Raw genomic sequence first — 17,261 nt, 5'->3', positions numbered from 1 at the left:
TCCAGTTTGATTCATGACACCCTCTTGACAGCCTCATTCCCCGGAGTCCCCAGGGACTCCTGCTCTGAGCTCTCAGGTAAGGAATCTTACTCTGAGACTGTGAGCCGCTGTCACATTTCATTCCTGAGGCGATGGAAGCAATACCCGAATATGGTGCCCCTGTGTGCTGCTTCCATGTGACTGAAATATCATTTTCAGTGCACGAGAGAGTCGTGTGTTTCCCATTCCTTTATATTTTGCGTTCTTCTTTTATATCTTTGCAGAAATTGGCATGACAGGACAGGGCTGGTTTTAGAGAATGACTTCTTGACAGGTAAAGGACCACCACAGGGCAATCGTATACATTCCTACCATGGAAAGATACTCTGCAATGTGTGTGTGTGTATATATATATATATATATATATATATATATATATGAACAGGTAAAACCCAGCATTGTTCTGACTTGGACAGAATAGTGAGATCTAACATTTATGGAGCTTTGATCATGTGGCAGATACTGTACCAAGTACTTACATGCACTATCTCAGTCCTCACTGCGAATCCTACTTGATAAGGATCTGTATTTCCATTTTACAGATAGGGAAACTGAAGTGCAGAGAGCAAGGCTAAAAGATAAGTGCAGAGCTGGGCTGTGGATCTGGGCTGGTCTGACTTCTAAGCAAGCCCAGTCCTCTTGGTTTATGGCATCCTGTAAAGAGAGGTGGGGAAAAAATGATGCTTCTCTCTTGTCCACTGCTTGAAAAATGACCATTCAGATAACTATTCAGAAGTGGAAGATAAAGCCTTATGGGCTAAGACAAAGGTTAATCATGTGTACCTATGGTGAGCTATTAGGCCAAGGTCAGCTGCCTCTGGATGTAGTTTTTTTTTTTTGGATGTAGTTTTGTTGTGAGTTTTGTTTGGGGGCGAAAGGATTGTTGAGTGCTGTAAGGGTTCCATTCAGATCAGCCAATATTTAACGGGTATTGATTCCACTGGGGACAGAGATGAGGACGATGCATCCCTCAAAGGTGCTCCCTGACACACAGACACAGCCTAGGTACTGAGTTGCTGCCAGGCTGACTCGGTGCAAAGTGAGGTGGTGGGAGGTTGTCAGACAGCCTCCGAAGACCCACCACCCTGTCCAAGGACCGACCACCCTCCACACCTCGTTGACAGAGGGGTCACCAATTATCATCACTCTCAGCGAGGCGATGGGTCAAACAGGAGACGTGATTGGTCCCCTGTGCCTCTGAGTCCGCCCCTTTCCCAACTCAGATTTTTGGCTTTTGTTGGGCCAGGGTCCCACTGACCTGAGTTCTCAGCCTTGTTGACAAATAGAGAAAGCAGTGGGGGAATTTCCCTAAAGGCTGACTTCACCCCCAAACAGTGACTCAGCGATGGGCATCACTTCCCCAGGGGCATACACCTAAGAGGCACCTCCTGGACTCCAAGACTCTGCTACCTCGGGGTGCAGGGAGCAGAGTATGGTTGTGTTAACTCAAAGCGGGACGTAGTCCCCTTTCCAGGCACGGGGAACAACCTGAATTTGGGAGGTTTGGGTTTTAGTGTCTTGTTAGAGCTGAGAAACACTTCAAAGGCTCAGCTGCTTCTTAGAGCTTTATAAACGAGGAAAGGCCCACAGAGCCAGCAGACGAAGGCCCCCTTTATTGCCTCTGAGGCTGCAGAAGAAGGCACGCCCCGTGGCCCAGTTCCTGCAGTGCAGCAACCAGGCTGCTTATTTTGACTTCCATGTGGAGGACAAGAGACTTGTTTGCTTCCTGTTGCTGAGACTGCCCTAACCACAAATTTTGCTCTCAGTTGCAACCTTTCAGAAGCACCTCAAGAATAAACCACCAGAAACTCCTCACACTTACACAGGCATTCTAATTTTTTCCTGGTTTTTGTTTGTTTTATTGTGTTTCTTTTAGTAGATCAGCTTGAGCTGAAACACGGTTCTGTTTCTCCCATTTTCTACTGTACATACAGCATCTTCATCTTCAATACATCTGTATTCAGGGGAACAAGAGTGGATTGAGAAAGCCCAGGAGGTACTTTTTTCTTTCTTTCTTTCTTTCTTTTTTTTTTTTTTTAAGCAAAATCGGGAAATAAGTAAACAGCTGTGATGTCCAGGCAGTGGAAAATCAGGACATTGAACAACTTTGGTTCAGCGGTTCAGGGCTGAGCTGTAGGCAGGTGTCCTCAGTGCCAGCCTGGGGTTAGACAGACCGGCCTTTGTTTCTGACTTAGTTGCGCACACCGCAACGGAGAGTAGCCCCCGCTCGCCACAACTAGAGAAAGCCCGCATGCAGCAACGAAGAACCAACGCAGGTAAAAATGAAAAAAAAAAATTAAAACAACCCCCCCCAAAAGAGACCCAGAGCAGCCAAATAACTAAATAAATATTTTTAAATTTTTTTAATGTTTTATTTGTTCAGCTGTAATAAGTCTTTTTTTAAAATACATTTATTTATTCATTTATTTTGGTTGCGTTGGGTCTTTGTTGCTGAGCGCAGGCTTTTCTCTAATTGCGGCGAGCAGGGGCTACTCTTTGTTGCGGAGAACAGGCTCTAGGCACACGGCTTCAGTAGTTGTGGTGTGTGGGCTCAGTAGTTGTGGCTCGTGGGCTATAGAGCACAGGCTCAGTAGTTGTTGTGCACGGGCTTAGTTGCTCCGCGGCATGTGGGATCTTTCCGGACCAGGGCTCGAGCCCGTGTCCCCTGCATTGGCAGGCGGATTCTTAACCACTGTGCCACCAGGGAAGTCCTGTAATAAGTCATTTTAAGACCTCTGTGTTCTCAGAGACATTTTCTTTCTTTCTTTCTTTTGGCTGTGTTGAGTCTTTGTTGCTGCACGCTGGGTTTGTCTAGTTGCAGCGAGCAGGGGCTACTTTTCGTTGTGGTGCACAGGCTTCTCATTGCGGTGGCTTCTCTTGTTGTGGAGCACGGTCTCTGGGCACGTGGGCTTCAGTAGTTGCGGCACGTGGGCTCAGTAGTTGTGGCTCACGGGTTCTAGAGTGCAGGTTCAGTAGTTGTGGCACATGGGCTTAGTTGCTCCGCTGCTTGTGGGATCTTCCCTGGCCGGGGATCGAACCCGTGTCCCCTGCATTGGCAGGTGGATTCTTAACCACTGCACCACAGGGACGCCCCTCAGAGACGTTTTCTAATAGTCATTTGTGCATCACTTTTTTACTGCCAATCACTTCTCCCCCGACTAGAGGTGTGAGATATTTTTCAAGTCCGCTGCAGAATGTCTGGTCAATTACCTTCCCTGCTGGGTGGCTTCTTTCCTGCTGTCTCTCACCAGGGGCATATTGTGAAGAAAGCTTTGGAACACCATATATATAAGCAATCATCCTTTCCAGCCACCTGTTTCTGCTGACAACTTTAGGAATTACCAAGCATTAGGTATAAATCACTCCATTCTGGGGAGAGATGACACAGAAAGCTAAGGGCGTTTTATAAAACCACATATGCATGCTTGAGATTTGCCAAAAGCAGCTTGTGTTCCATGTGGGACAGAGAAGTCACTCAAGGGGAAGGAGCAGAGAAGGGAATTGAAGGGAGGGAAGTGTGATGGCTTGAAAGAGGATGTTTCAAGGGTACATGGGCGGTGGGGGTGGGGGGCTGACAATCTCAAACATCTTCCTTAGAAATGTCCTTTGAGAGCATAAAAGTTAAAACAAGAAACTACGATGTGTACAGAATGCCCTAAACTCCTAGGATTTCAGCCTTTAGATTATGTCTCTACATATCTATTAATGAAACATGATCTTTTTGCTTTTTGCAAAATTGCTTTTTTGTAAAAGCAATTCTTTTCATCCAAAGGAGATCAAGGCCCTGCCTACAATGCAGGTAGAGAAGGAGTACTGATTAATTATCCGGATAAGCCACAGCCAACCTCCCCCAGCCCAACCACCTCTGCACACAAGCCATCATCATGGACTTCTCCAAAAATATCTGACCAGAGGCACTAACCACGTGATTGGGACTTGGTGTAGCACAGGGGTTCCCAACTCCCGGGGCCGCGGTCCGGTATCAGCCCTCAGCCTGTTAGGAACCGGGCCGCACAGCAGGAGGTGAGTGGCAGGCGAGCGAGCGAGGCTTCATCTGCCGCCCCGCAACGCTCTCCATCGCTCGCATTACCGCCTGGACCATCGCCGCCCGCCCCCGCCCCGTCCGCGGAAAAATTGTCTTCCGGGTGCCAAAAAGGTTGGGGAGCGCTGGTTTAGCAAACCGGCTGCCTTGTGACTCCCACCATTTACTCTATGCTGGTGGTTCTCAACGAGGGGAGGGGGCTGTGAGGTTACCCCCGGGGCATTTGCCAAGGTCTGGAGACATTTTTGGTGTCATGAGAGAGAGGGTGCGGCTGGCATCTAGTGGCAGAGCTGGGGTGCTGCTAAACATTCTACAATGCACAAGACAGGCTCCACCGCAGAATTATCCGGCCCCGAGTGTCAGTAACAATGAGGTTGAGAAGCTTTGTTCCGGGGAGATGGGTTTGAGTCTCCATTCACCGCTCAGCACGGTGGTATTGAGGGAATTTGGGTCAGAACTTCCTCCCGTAGTTTCTTGGATCACAGGCAAGTCAGCATGAACAGGCTCAAGTGATGAGCCCAGGTTGCTTCGCACCCCAGGGCCAGGTCCTGGCCACTCAGCTGTGTCACCACACGGCCTCCTTGGAGGGCAGAGCCCCCTCATTTATATTTTAGTCTCCAAAGGGATTTCTGGGGTTTAGCTTCTTCCAACCCTGGTTCCTTGGCATAGATCGGGGCCTCTGGGAGGTCAAGAGAAACCCAGGTCATGTCCATTTTAGAAGCTCCAGGTATAAAAATGAAGAAAGGCAAAAACAAGATTACAAAAATATCAATTAATTTTAAATATTTGCATATAAGGAATTAATATTTCTACCCTGGAGTAATAGAATGCAATATACTTGTGCTATTAAAACATCTATAAAATTCATATATTATTTCATAGTACCCTACAGACAAGGTTGTCCCTTAATGGGATACAACCTTATAGGTACACAGTGAAGGTTTTCTTCTCTTCAGTCTTAGTGTGTCTCTGTAGCTATAAATATACTTTACTTGGAAAAATATTAAAGATCTAAATTTACAGCTCTTTGAAGCTGTGTCATTAGGAGCAGCAAAAGTTCAAAGGCCGAAAATAATAGTTAAAACATATAAAGACTTACATATGTATATATGTATATGGCTAACTATATATTTATAGTTAAAACATATAAATACTGGGTATCCTGGGTAGTATTCTGAGTTAACTAAGTAATAAATATCCGTTGTTGTCAATCCCATTTTACAGATGGGAAAACTGAAATGGAGTGAAATCAAGTGATTTGCCAAAGGTCACATGCTTTACAAGTAGGTATCTTCATAGAATCAGGTATGTAAGTAAATTTAGGATTCAAACTGAGGGAGGTTGGCTCCAGGGGCCACACCCTTAAGTCTTTTGATATACAGCCTCTCAAAAGGAGAGACACAGGTTCAAGAAGATATGCAGAACCATCGAATGGCTTTAGAAAGCATCAATGCAATGCCAGCAGTATAGGCACTGGAGTCAGACAGATCTGAATTCAAATCCTGATTCTCACCCTTGTTAGCTGTGAGGCCTTGGGCTCCTCACTTAATCTAAAGCAGATTTCCTCTGCTGTAACATGGGCAAGGTGGTCCCCACATGTCCAGTGAAGCTGTGCTGGGATCTGAAGATTAGCGCAGGGGTACAAGGGGTACACAGCTGTGTGATGATAAAACTGAAGCTCAGAGAGAGCAAGTCAGTTGCCCAAGGCCACACAGCAAACTAGTGACAGTCCTCTGGACACCTGGTCCAGGGTTCTGGGCACAACTTCAGCCACTCTAAACCATTTCATATAGCTGGTCCCCTCCATCCTCTAACAGCATCTTTCTCAAATTGCTCATTTCAGGGCTGCATATAGGCTCTGCTCACCTGCAGGGCTAGACTGCCACACATGGTGGTCCATGACAAACTGGGTAAAGTGGGGACAAGTAATTAGAGAAGCTACAGTTCAGGAACAAGTGGGGGCAAAATGTTCAAACTCCAGGCACAATCCTCAAGTATCCACTAGGTGGAGCCACACTTCTATTGATACGTTCAGGGGGTTCTCAAACTGTTTCCAGAGGACAGCATGAATTTGGCCCCTAAGTGAGGGATGGAGGAGGCTCACTCATTCACTCACTCATCCATTCATCCAATCAATATTTACTGAGCACCTACTCTGTACTAAGCATGGTGATACAGCAGTGAACACTGTATTTACAAACCCTGTAAGGATCTGACGACTCTGCTTCTGGAATGTCTCATAGCCAGGCAACAGCTACATCATTCTACTCACTCCATCCTTAACAGAGGTCCAGAGATATCATTCTCCCATTTCTTATTCAAATATTCACTTAGCATGTATTCTCCACCAAGCTCTGGGCATCCTAAGAGGGATCAGGCACAGTCTGGTGGACAAGAAAAACACGTGCGTTTAGCTCGACCGGTGTGATGACTGATGCTTGCCAAAAGCTAGCCAGAGGAGCCCAGAATTTGACTTGAAAGGTCTCCTGGACCCTTTAAAGTCAAGTCATTTCTCTGTTGGCACCCTGAAGTGGGGAGATCAAAACCTTTGCCCCACCCATCCTTTCTTTGCTTCTTGTGAACAGCTGGATCCATTTCCCAATCCCTGTTCTCATGAAAATGGAAATTAAGTCCTGTCTCCTCAGAAACCTCTGTTAATGCCACTGGGTGGGGCTTGAGATGGCAGGGATGTGATTGATTTCTTTCATCTGGGGCTTTCGTGAAGCTTCGCTCTTCCTCAGGCACACCTTTCTGCCTTCTCTTCGAGAAGGGGCTGTGTGGGTGTGGACGGAGCCACATAAGACTGAAGTTGGAAGACTCAGGCTCTGACCCCCATCTTGACCCATATGTGGTGTGTGGTCTTGGATCAGTCTTATCCTTTTTCTGGGCCTCAGTCTTCTCATCTGTGGTAAATTAAATACAGCCACCAGTTCTTTACAGACCATCCCATCAGGAGATGGGGACTTTCCCCACTTCCCTCCATCCTACAGTCAGCCATGCTCTAGTCCACGTGGCATCATCTCCCCCTAGATTAGCCATACAGTAGCCTCCTAATGGTTCTCCCCACATTCACTCGGCTCCCCCCCCCATCACACAGGAGATCGAATGGCATGAAAACATAAGTTAGATGTGCCCTTTGTCTGTCCTATGCCCCCTACTCACAGCCCCCAGTGTCCCTCACCATGAATTGCAAGATTGTCACCGTCTGGCTGCCCACCACCTCTCCACCTGTCTCCTCCTTGTTCATTCTGCTCCAGCCTCATGTCTGGGATTGGGACCCCAATACTACGCAGCTGGTCACCTGGAGAGAAATTGGAGCAGAAAACCAAGGTAGAACTGGAGTTAGAAACCTTATGGTACTGAAGTTTCAATTTAAGACAGATACTGAAGTGTTACCCAGAACTACTCCTTGAACCTGGGGAAAGGTTTTTTTCCTAAGAGGTGGAGATGGTGGTGGCATAAAGCAGGAAGGGTTTGGGGAAATGCGGAGTTTCTGGTGGAAGCTAAGGGGTCAGAAACCTCAGCTGTCATTTAGCATCGGACGGGGAACAGGGTGAGTGAGTCGGCCATCAGGCTGCTGCAACCACATGTGCTTGCACATCTTAGTTTTCCCTTGACTTTACACCGCTAGTCCTCCGTTAGAGTATAAACTCCTCTCAGGAGAAGGACTATGGCATATTCATCTGTGTAGCTCCTTGTCTCTCAAACAGAGCTCTGCACAAAGATGGCAGAGAAAACGTTTGATGAATGTCCTGAGCATTGGTTCTTCCTGCCAGCCCACTGACGGGAGCAGCATCCCAATTCTCTCTAAAGAACTCTCCTGTCCCCTCTCCCACTCACGTGCGCCATGTGACAGCTGACTCCTTCCCTGGCTCCAGAGCTGGACACATGCTCAGCCCCGGCCAAGCAAAACATCACCTTCACCTGACCACAGTGACTGCTTCAAGAATGGGCAAGTGACCGTTCCAGAACTGAAGAGACAAATGAGGCAGAGAGAGGCAAGGATAAAGGCAAGTGCTTTTCTGCTAGGATTGCAAGTAGTAAGGATACTGCAAGCTGGAAGCTGCTGAAGACCTGAAATTAGCCAAGGCATTGGAAGATGGAGACAGAAGATGGGAGCGAGGTCAAATCCTGATGACATGGATTAAGCCCCTGGATCCAGCTGAGCCTGAAGCCATTTATGTCATTGCATTCTTGAGTCACCCGAGCACATAAATTCCATTTCTTGCCTAAGGCAATTAGAATTGGGTTATCTGTCACTGGCATCCGAAAGAGTCCTGACAGGCAAATGAATAAATGAATGAATGAATGAATGAATGCATCTACTGGAAAACTTGAGGCATAGAGGAAAGGATTCTGTGCTAAAAGTCAGCACGGTATGTTGCCATTTACTGGGTGACACTAGGCAAGTTGCCCGATGTCTCTGGACTTCAGTTTAGAACTCTGATATCATTCATTTATTCAACAAATATTTACAGTATTTATTGTGCCAGGCACCAAGCTAGGTGTTGGCTCTGCTGTACTAGCAAAACCCTCATGGTTCCTATTTTCATGAAAATGGAAAAAGAGTTCGGTTCTAGAAAAATAACTTTGATTGTGTCACTGTAAAATCTGTTTGTGGTAGAAGTCTCTAGCACTTGGTAACTGGTAGCTATTATTATTCCTTCCACTCCTTATCAGCTAATATTGCAGGGTTAGCTATAGGAGGGGCAAGAAATAGAGCCTAGTGTAATGGGGGAGGGGGTACCACACACTTCACTCCCTTCCCCGGCTCAGGACCAATCTGAAATCATGTTTAGGAGCCTAATTATACCCAGCACTGAGCTAGAGGGTGTAGTGAGAGCCTTGCATGGGCCTGGGTCCAATCCTCTGGGACCTTTAGCTATAAGAATAGCCAACATGCTACCAAGTACATTTTTTCTGGCCTCTGGCAAAGAGACTTTTCTGAGTTAAATATGCTCATCAGTGTGCCTAAGAATCAGGCTTAGAAATGGAACTTCTTAAGCTCAATCTCTTTCTATTCTTGTAATAAGGAACTAATGATGCCAACTGCAGTTGGATTTTCAGTTCTAAAGGGAATTCACAGCTTGGGTTGAAGTGGCAGAATGTCAGATCTAAGCGCAGTAAAAGAGTATAAGTTTAGTAGGTCAAAGTAGCCAGAGCCCTGCTGCACCTTCTCTTATTTAATTTATTCATCCATGTTAACAAATATTTATCAAGTACCTACTCTGCACCAGGCACCATCATGCGGCAGCAGCTGGCTCTGAAGAAGGCAGCCCCCAGAGAAAACAGATCTAGAGGCAAATACTCAAATATGATCCCACTCCCACGTAGCAGGTGTGCACACCTGACTAGGCTCAGCCAGGTGTTAACAAATCAGCCTTTTATATATATCAGTTCATGTGCTCTGTTCTAAATATAGCCCAGGTTCTTGCCTGTTTCAGGTATTATTGCTGCATTTTAAAATGACCTCAAAATAAAACAGAATGACCTCAAAACTTAGTGGTTTGGTATTTAATGCCACTGACTTATACACTTAAAAATGATTAAAATGGTAAATCTAATTACTAGATTATACTATGTATATTTTACCACAATAAAGAATTACGGAAGGATAAAAAAAACTTAATGGTTTGAAACAACCATTTAACTATGCTCACAGATTTGGGGGTGTCAAAATTGGGGACAGGGCACAGTGGGGAGGATTCATCTCTGCTCCACGGTGTCTGGGCCTCAGGTGGAAAAACTCAAAGGCTGGGGGTGAGGGATTTAGTGTCTGGGTGCTGGAATCATCTGAAGGCTCTTTCAGTAATGTGTCTGGGTTGACTCAAAAACTAGGACTGTCTACTGGGGCACCCACATGTGGCCTCTCCACGTGGTTTGGCTTCCTCACAATATAGTGGCCTCAGGGTAGTCAAACTTTTTATATGGCAGCTCAGAGCACCAAACATGAGTGTGTCGGGGGAAAAAAAGGCAAAACCTGCATTCCATCTATGACCTAACCTTGGAATGTCTGTCATATTCTATATTGGTCAAAACAGTCATAAGCCTATCCAAACTCGAGGTTGGGGGGTGGATAGAATTACACTCCATGTTTTGATGGGAGAGCATCAAGATCACATTGTGGAAGAACACGTCTGAAAGAAAGATATTGTTGCAGCCACTTCTGAAAAATAGAACCTGTCATACCACCTTTCAAAATGGGCTGAAAGCAAAGAAGCTACAGAGGAATCAGTTTAGATGAACAGAGCCCTGGAAAAGCTGAACACAGTCCACCAACCCTAAGGATTAGCAGTTCACACCTGAGAGGATCCCTTCTCAGGCCGCGCAAGTGCCAAGGGCACCCGTCTGAGTGTACAGAGTTGCTGGGGTCTAGTTGTAGTTCTGTCGGTCCCTAACTGTGTGTGATCTCACAGTAGTAAGGCTTTTCATCACTGAACTTCCTCACCTTTAAAATGGAGGTAATGCGCGATCATGTTTCACCAGCATTGTTACAAGAACCAAGCAAAATATTGTATGTAAGAAAAATGTGTTGCGAAAGTGCCCGCAAATTGACCCCACAGGTGGGCAGCCCACTTTGACAATGCATCTGGGGCAAACCACATGCTGCGGGTTCACCTTTGCCACCACTCTCTCTCCATAGCAGCCACCCTCCTGTTTTTGCTTGCCTGTCTCAGAGGTAGGAGAGAGAGATGGAAGCTCAGAGAGGGCAAATGACCTGGACAGGGTCACACAGCCAAGAAAAAGTTCAAAACCTAGACCTTTATGCAATGCTAAGACTTTCCATTCTAAAGTCTCCAGCCACTGACATTTTCTAGTAGATGACTCTGACCTTAGCTGAGAAGCCTGACAGATTATAGCCAGCATGTAGAGTCACACTGCCTGGGTTAATATCCTAGCTACTTACTAGCTGTGTGACCTTGGGAAAGATAATGTTTCCCCATATGTAAAATGGGAGCAAGACCTTCCACACAGGGTTAAGAAGTAACCAAGTTAATATAAGGCACTTAAAACGCTATCAAGCACTTTGTGTTTGCTACTGCTAGCTACAACCACTACTGTATACTTAGTATATAAGTAACATCCAAGCATGTAATGAAATATAAAGGGCGGAAGTATCTCCTTGAAATGATAAATTCATTTCGGGGGAATTCCCTGGTGGTCCTAGGGTGAGGACTCAGCGCTTTCACTGCCAGAGCGGGTTCGATCCCCAGTTGGGGAATTAAGATCCCGCAAACCGCGCGTCTCGGCAGGAAAAGAAAAAAAGATAAATTCATTTTGGAGAAAGCTTTAAAAATAAACCTAAAACCTCTACCATTTGTCAGCTTTTAGGCTATGGAGGCAAAATAAAGGTCGGTGGAAATTTGCCTCTGATCCCTACAGTTCCATTTTCACTTATTTAGTCATTGCTTCCACGAAGCCTGCACACACCGTCACAGGTGTCCCGTAGAGCCCATTCACATCATCCCACACAGCAGATTCCTCGCCCAGCTGCTTCAGCTTCCAGCCCTTTCTCCACCCCTTTCCCGTTTAGGCGCCTTCGATTGACGTCAGAAACGGGCGCCGACGCCACAGAAAGCAGCGCCCCGCGCCTCTGCCCTGCCGAGGCGCCTCCTGGAGCCCGTTGGGGAGCGTGTAGACCCCAGCGCGGCGTGGCTTCGAGACCCGTTGGGGCCAAGTCTTTAGCTTGAGGCGTCGCTGCGCCGAGGACGATGAACCGCAGCCGCCAGGTGACGTGCGTGGCCTGGGTCCGCTGCGGCGTGGCCAAAGAGACGCCAGACAAGGTGAGGCCTGGTCGCTCCGAGGTAGGGGTAGCGGCCTCTTTGCAGCACCCTGAGTCAGCCCCACCTGGGGACCTGGACCCGGAACGCGCGGCCCTGGCGCGGCTGGTGGGACTGACGGGGTGAGGCCCGCTGTGGCCTGTTTGTCGTGATTAGGGCTGCGGCTCCGAGGGTCTAGGACTCCTGGGCCTGGGATCGGGGGCCCCGCCTCCTCACGGTCCCTTCCCCCAAGCCCAGCCCCACCCCCAGTTCGCAAACACGTGGACCTCACGGGCTGGAAGGGGGCGGGGTGTTGCTCGGAAGGGGAGCTCCCCCAGAGCCTTGCTGACGACACCACGGCGTCTCCCACCACCCCAGTGCGTTTCCAGGCATAAGGGGAAGAGGGGGCACATATGTGAAACTCCACTTGCCACTCCTCCGCTCGGCGTTCAGAGGAATAAACTGGATGAAAGTTGTGGTGTAGAAAAGCTGGTATGGAGACCACGGTGTCGTGAGGCTGGGAGTTGAATTAGGAATTTCTCGCAGTAGTCCAAGTGAGATGTTGATGTGGCAGTGGGGATGCGAGGTAAACGCGACACGTCATGAAGGGAAAGCCTACAGGAGTGAGAGACTGAGTCTGTAGCAGAGGAGAAGATTAGTTAAGTTATTCAACAGATACTTAGGAAGCGCTTTCTCTGTACTAGGCATTGTTCAGTGTCCTGGGATAGGCATGAACCAAACAGGAAAAGTCCCTGCCTTTGTGGAGTTGATACGTGCATATATGATACTCTGTCCGTGGGAATAAATGCTGTGAAACAAATAGGGACGGGGGAGTGTTTGTTTCAATGTTACTGAGCCAATTTCACCAGGGCACAGACTGTTTTGTTCACCAGTTTCTCCAGTGTTTGGCTCACAGTAGGCATTCAGTGCGGTATATGTAGAATAGGGACAGGAAACCATCTCAGATTAAAAATTATTGAAGGAGGTAAGAGTTGTTGTTTAAAAGGAACATACAGCCTTTCAAATACTTGAAGACAGTGATTTCCAAACATGTCTACACATTGGAACCACTTGTGGAGCTTAAAAAATACCAGCTCCCAAGTGTTGTGATTTAATTAGCCTGGAGTAGAGCCTGAGATTGTTAAAAGATTCCCCCATGTGATTCTAATGTGCAGACAAATTTGGAACCATTGCTTGAAGAGTTTATAGGAAGAAGAGACTGAATTTATTCTACAAAGTCCCAGAAAGGAAAACTCAAATCAATAAGAGAAATGAGAAAAATAAGTATCTTTTGATTAAACTTAAGAACCTTTAGTTTCTGGAGCTAACAGTAGAATGTCATCACCCAAGAGGATTTCCACATTATTAAAGGCCTTTTAGCACAAACTGCATGATTGTTTGATTCATCATCTATCATCTACCATGGGCAGAAAACACAGTTTCAAGGAGCTTACAGTTTAGCAGTGATACGGGCGTTTTTAAAAGGTACTGAAGCATTGATTAGGTGAGGGAATGCCAGTTTTTAAGTGAAGAGAATGACTTCAGTTTTGAACAGGATGTCCAAGTGGAGAGTCTTATAGGCAATTGGAAAAATGGAACTACAGTATACAGGGCTAGAGAAGGGAAAGTTTGGAGTAATCTGTTCAGAGATGGTGGTTTTAGTCTTGAGAATGAATGAGCTTTGCAAGGAAGTGACAGCGTAATGAGTGAATACTTGGCAGGGATACCAGGGGAAAGAGGACCAAGGCAAGGGTGGTTTGTTTAGGAATATCCACAGGAAAAATGGGGAGAAGCGGCCAAGGAGTTGGGGTAAGTGGAAGAAAATGAGATGGGGTTTCATAGAAGCCAGTTTATACAGGTCTGTCTTTTTTGAAAAAGACTGGAGAGGTAGACCGAACATGATTTTTTTTTAACAGTTTTAGGTGAGAAGGATCTTAATTTGTAAGGACCTGTGAAAACTCCATTTGACTTTTGATGTCTTTTGAAGCTATGTTTTATGTTAATTTGTAAACTTCTTTTAAATTCAAAGGCTTAAAATGATTTCCTTAAATATATCATAATGAAATGTTTGGTCTTTTATAGGTAGAGCTTAGTAAAGAAGAAGTGAAACGTCTCATTGCTGAAGCAAAGGAAAAATTACAGTAAGTTTTGGGATGTTGACGCCTGTAGTAAAGTCCAGATGAAATGTAAATCTTAAACGATGATGACAAGGCGGTCTTGTTATTGAACGGTGCCTTTTGGGTGATCTTTTTACTTTTTATTTTTTCATTGGCCTAGAGAAGAAGGTGGCAGTGATGAAGAGGAGACAGGCGATCCTTCAGAAGATGGCATGCAGAGTGCCCGTACCCAGGCCCGACCTCAGGAGCCCCTGGAGGATGGCGACCCAGAGGATGACAGGACGCTGGATGATGATGAGCTGGCCGAGTACGCCTTAGATAAATATGATGAGGAAGGTGACCCAGGTTAGAATTCACCCACTTCTGCTGGTTTTTAATCACAAACTCAGTGCGTTAGATCATGCTTCTAGCGTTCCACCAAAGCTTTACTCTGAGAATCTGTTGTCCTTTATGTCAGTCAAATAATCGGGCTCAAGGAAGACAGCATGTTTCCTAAACTGATTTAAAAAAATCAGTTCAGCCCTCTAAGATCTAAAAAACAGGGGGCTTCCCTGGTGGCGCAGTGGTTGAGAGTCCACCTGCTGATGCAGGGGACGTGCGTTCATGCCCCGGTCCGGGAGGATCCCACGTGCTGCGGAGCGGCTGGGCCCGTGAGCCATGGCTGCTGAGCCTGTGCGTCTGGAGCCTGTGCTCCGTGACGGGAGAGGCCACAGCAGTGAGAGGCCCGCGTACTGCAAAAAAAAAAAAAAAAAGATTTAAAAAACAAAAAAATGTTAGTGTGGTATGTTTTATTGCAAGTAGTGGTTATGATAATCTGTAATTCATTTTTCTTTACCTGCAATGAGAGAGGAATTATTACCTCCATTTTACAGAAGAGAAAACAGGCTTCCAGAGATGAAATAACTTTGCCAGTATCATGCAGCTGGTGATTAATGGAGCTGAGGTTTGAACATTCTCTGGCCCTAAAGCCTTCATGCTTTTCAGTGTACTTCACTAGATGCAGGGGATAGTTTTTTCCATTGGACTCTGGGTTATGGGCCCCTCTGGGTTGGCTTCCATCCTACTAGGACAGAGGCCATGGGAATACAGAGAAAGAAGAGCTAACCAGCCTGGAGAAAAGCCATTCAGACACTGCTCCCTGATGCTCTCTATACCCTGCAGAGTATTGACTCTGTCTTTCTCATCCAGTAGAAATTCCCCTCTCTGTTGCCTGTCAGATGTTTAAGACGTATTAGCCCTGCCTCCTTAAAGTAGCTTCTCCTGAAAATTAAGAGTATCTTCCTTCTTCTGAGTTTCATGTTATTTGGGGTCTACTCTATGTCATCTTTGCAGACATGCCATAAAAGAATGCCATAAGTTTGGTGAAAAGGGCATGTGGTATCCTCTCTTTCAGATTCATTAGGCAAGTTAGCATATCAGTGGTTATGAGACATCTTGCAATAAAGAAACCTATTTAACTTTATGAGACTCATTATTTTTCAATTTTATTTGACCAAGCAGCCCTTAATTCATTGTGTTGATACCAGTGCTTTAGGGACTTATTTATTTCCAGGTCTGCGAGGCCACCTCTCTGTAGCACTTTTGAATAATGAGTACAAGGAGCAAACTAGAGGATCTGAGTAGAGTTCTAACATTTTCTAAAAGGGAGTTTCTTGGTTTGATTTGATTCTTTTAATGGAAGATTGTGTATTCCAAGACTATCAGATGTGCATTCCAGGGCCAAATATAAATGGCTTTTAAACGCCTATTTATTATTATCCACTATTTCCTTTCCCAATTGTGGATGATCCAGTGTTAGTTATGAAATAGATGGTTGGATCTAAGTCTAAAGATGGGATGCCTTAGGAAAAATGCTTTTGTCAAAATGACTGTTTTATTCATTTTGTTTTATGAATTCTTACAGATACTGAAACTCTTGGTGAATCTCTTTTGGGTCTTACAGTCTATGGGAGTAATGATCAAGATCCTTATGTTACTCTGAAAGATACGGTAAATATCTATATGGCTTTTCTAATTATGCTCCTTAAGTGTTTGAAAAACCTTCCCAAATATCTGATTCTAGTCAATGACTTTTTCTGTCTCCACTTAGGAGCAGTACGAACGTGAAGATTTCTTGATTAAGCCCAATGACAATCTCATAGTTTGTGGCAGAGCTGAACAGGACCAGTGCAATTTAGAGGTACATGGTAAGTGGGATACATCCCTTACTAAAAAGTTTTCTACTTAAGTGATACTAAAATAACCATCATAGTAACTATTATGGATTTCTAAGCACCAGATCCTTCTGTATTTCATTTAAGTTGGTTACCTAGTTAAATCAGACTTCCTGGTTATTGTGCCTGGGCATGTGTAGTCCAATGTGTTAGTTTGGTACTTGACTTGACTTATGGAAATAGGTCACCTGGAAGGTTCTAACTGGGTTTTTAAAATCTTTTGTTTAAACATTTTTGCCAGTTTTTAACTTTTTCCCCTCAATGGAGAAAACCTGGAAGTAAAACTATTTTAAAATGCAAGAAAAAATTATAATCTCATTAGCGTAGGGTAACTTTTTACCCTGGCTCTTTACTCCAGTTTGCTTTCTGGCTGTTTTTTCTTTATGTGGCAAAGATTACACTCAATATAATTTATCCTGCTTTTTTTCAGAGTCATTTCAAATAGATCCCCTTTTGCAAAACATTTTATTCTTTTCATAAAACTTCAGCATAGAGGCCCACATTTTTCTTCAGAGACCAAAACATTTTGGTCACCTTTCTCGGTGCAGAGAATGTTTGCACTAAAACCAGGGATGAATACAGTTGAACCTTGAACAACACGGGGTTGAACTGCATAGATCCACTTATATGCAGACTTTTGTTAATAGTAAATACTACAGTACTACACGATGCGAGTTTGGTTGGGATACAGAGGGTGGACTATAAGTTATACAGGGATTTTCTCCTGTGCAGAGGGTCAGCATCCCTAACTTCTGCATTGTTCAAGGGTCAGCTGTACTTTGAATCTGAAGTAGGCAATGATTTGAATTTTTCTTTTTTATTGGAATTCTTAAATCAGATATTTCTTAATGTTGATATTTATTAATTCAACAAACATTAATGACTATTTTCTTAAAATAGACCTTTAAGATATCTGGAATATTCTGCCTCCATATTTTCCCTTTTTCTTTTTTTTTGCCCCTTCCTGTGTGCACACGTCCTCAGACAGGTCCATTCGTGCCCAGATACTCTCCTTCCCCAACACTCTTCTGTTCATCTGTCTGAAAATTTTGAAGCTTTAAAGAGATTAATAGGCTAATGCCTTTTCTTA

At 45.2% G+C, this 17,261-nt stretch overlaps 2 protein-coding genes and 1 long non-coding RNA gene across 3 annotated transcripts in view; 2 read left to right on the top strand and 1 right to left on the bottom strand.

Moving 5' to 3' along the window:
- The window catches only part of ABTB3 (ankyrin repeat and BTB domain containing 3), a 325,338-nt gene extending 313,612 nt beyond the window's left edge, over window positions 1-11,726 (top strand). The window contains exon 17 of the mRNA XM_073788232.1: window positions 11,616-11,726. Coding sequence (XP_073644333.1) covers window positions 11,616-11,720 — 105 coding nt within the window. The 3' untranslated portion in view covers window positions 11,721-11,726. The remainder of the gene's footprint in view (window positions 1-11,615) is intronic.
- Window positions 6,855-7,992, bottom strand: LOC141275826 (uncharacterized). Its single transcript, XR_012324208.1, has 3 exons — window positions 7,922-7,992; window positions 7,263-7,382; window positions 6,855-6,984 (listed from the first exon to the last, which is right to left on the bottom strand). It is a non-coding gene; the product is annotated as an uncharacterized lncRNA (long non-coding RNA).
- The window catches only part of PWP1 (PWP1 homolog, endonuclein), a 21,556-nt gene continuing 15,945 nt past the window's right edge, over window positions 11,651-17,261 (top strand). The window contains exons 1-5 of the mRNA XM_004322483.4: window positions 11,651-11,865; window positions 13,924-13,982; window positions 14,119-14,303; window positions 15,862-15,947; window positions 16,048-16,144. Coding sequence (XP_004322531.1) covers window positions 11,794-11,865; window positions 13,924-13,982; window positions 14,119-14,303; window positions 15,862-15,947; window positions 16,048-16,144 — 499 coding nt within the window. The 5' untranslated portion in view covers window positions 11,651-11,793. The remainder of the gene's footprint in view (window positions 11,866-13,923; window positions 13,983-14,118; window positions 14,304-15,861; window positions 15,948-16,047; window positions 16,145-17,261) is intronic.

Source organism: Tursiops truncatus, chromosome 11 (genome assembly GCF_011762595.2).
Source record: "Tursiops truncatus isolate mTurTru1 chromosome 11, mTurTru1.mat.Y, whole genome shotgun sequence".
Taxonomy (NCBI): Eukaryota; Metazoa; Chordata; class Mammalia; order Artiodactyla; family Delphinidae; genus Tursiops; species Tursiops truncatus.
The sequence above is the reverse complement of the archived record's forward strand: the minus strand, read 5'-3'. Positions and strand labels throughout refer to the sequence as shown.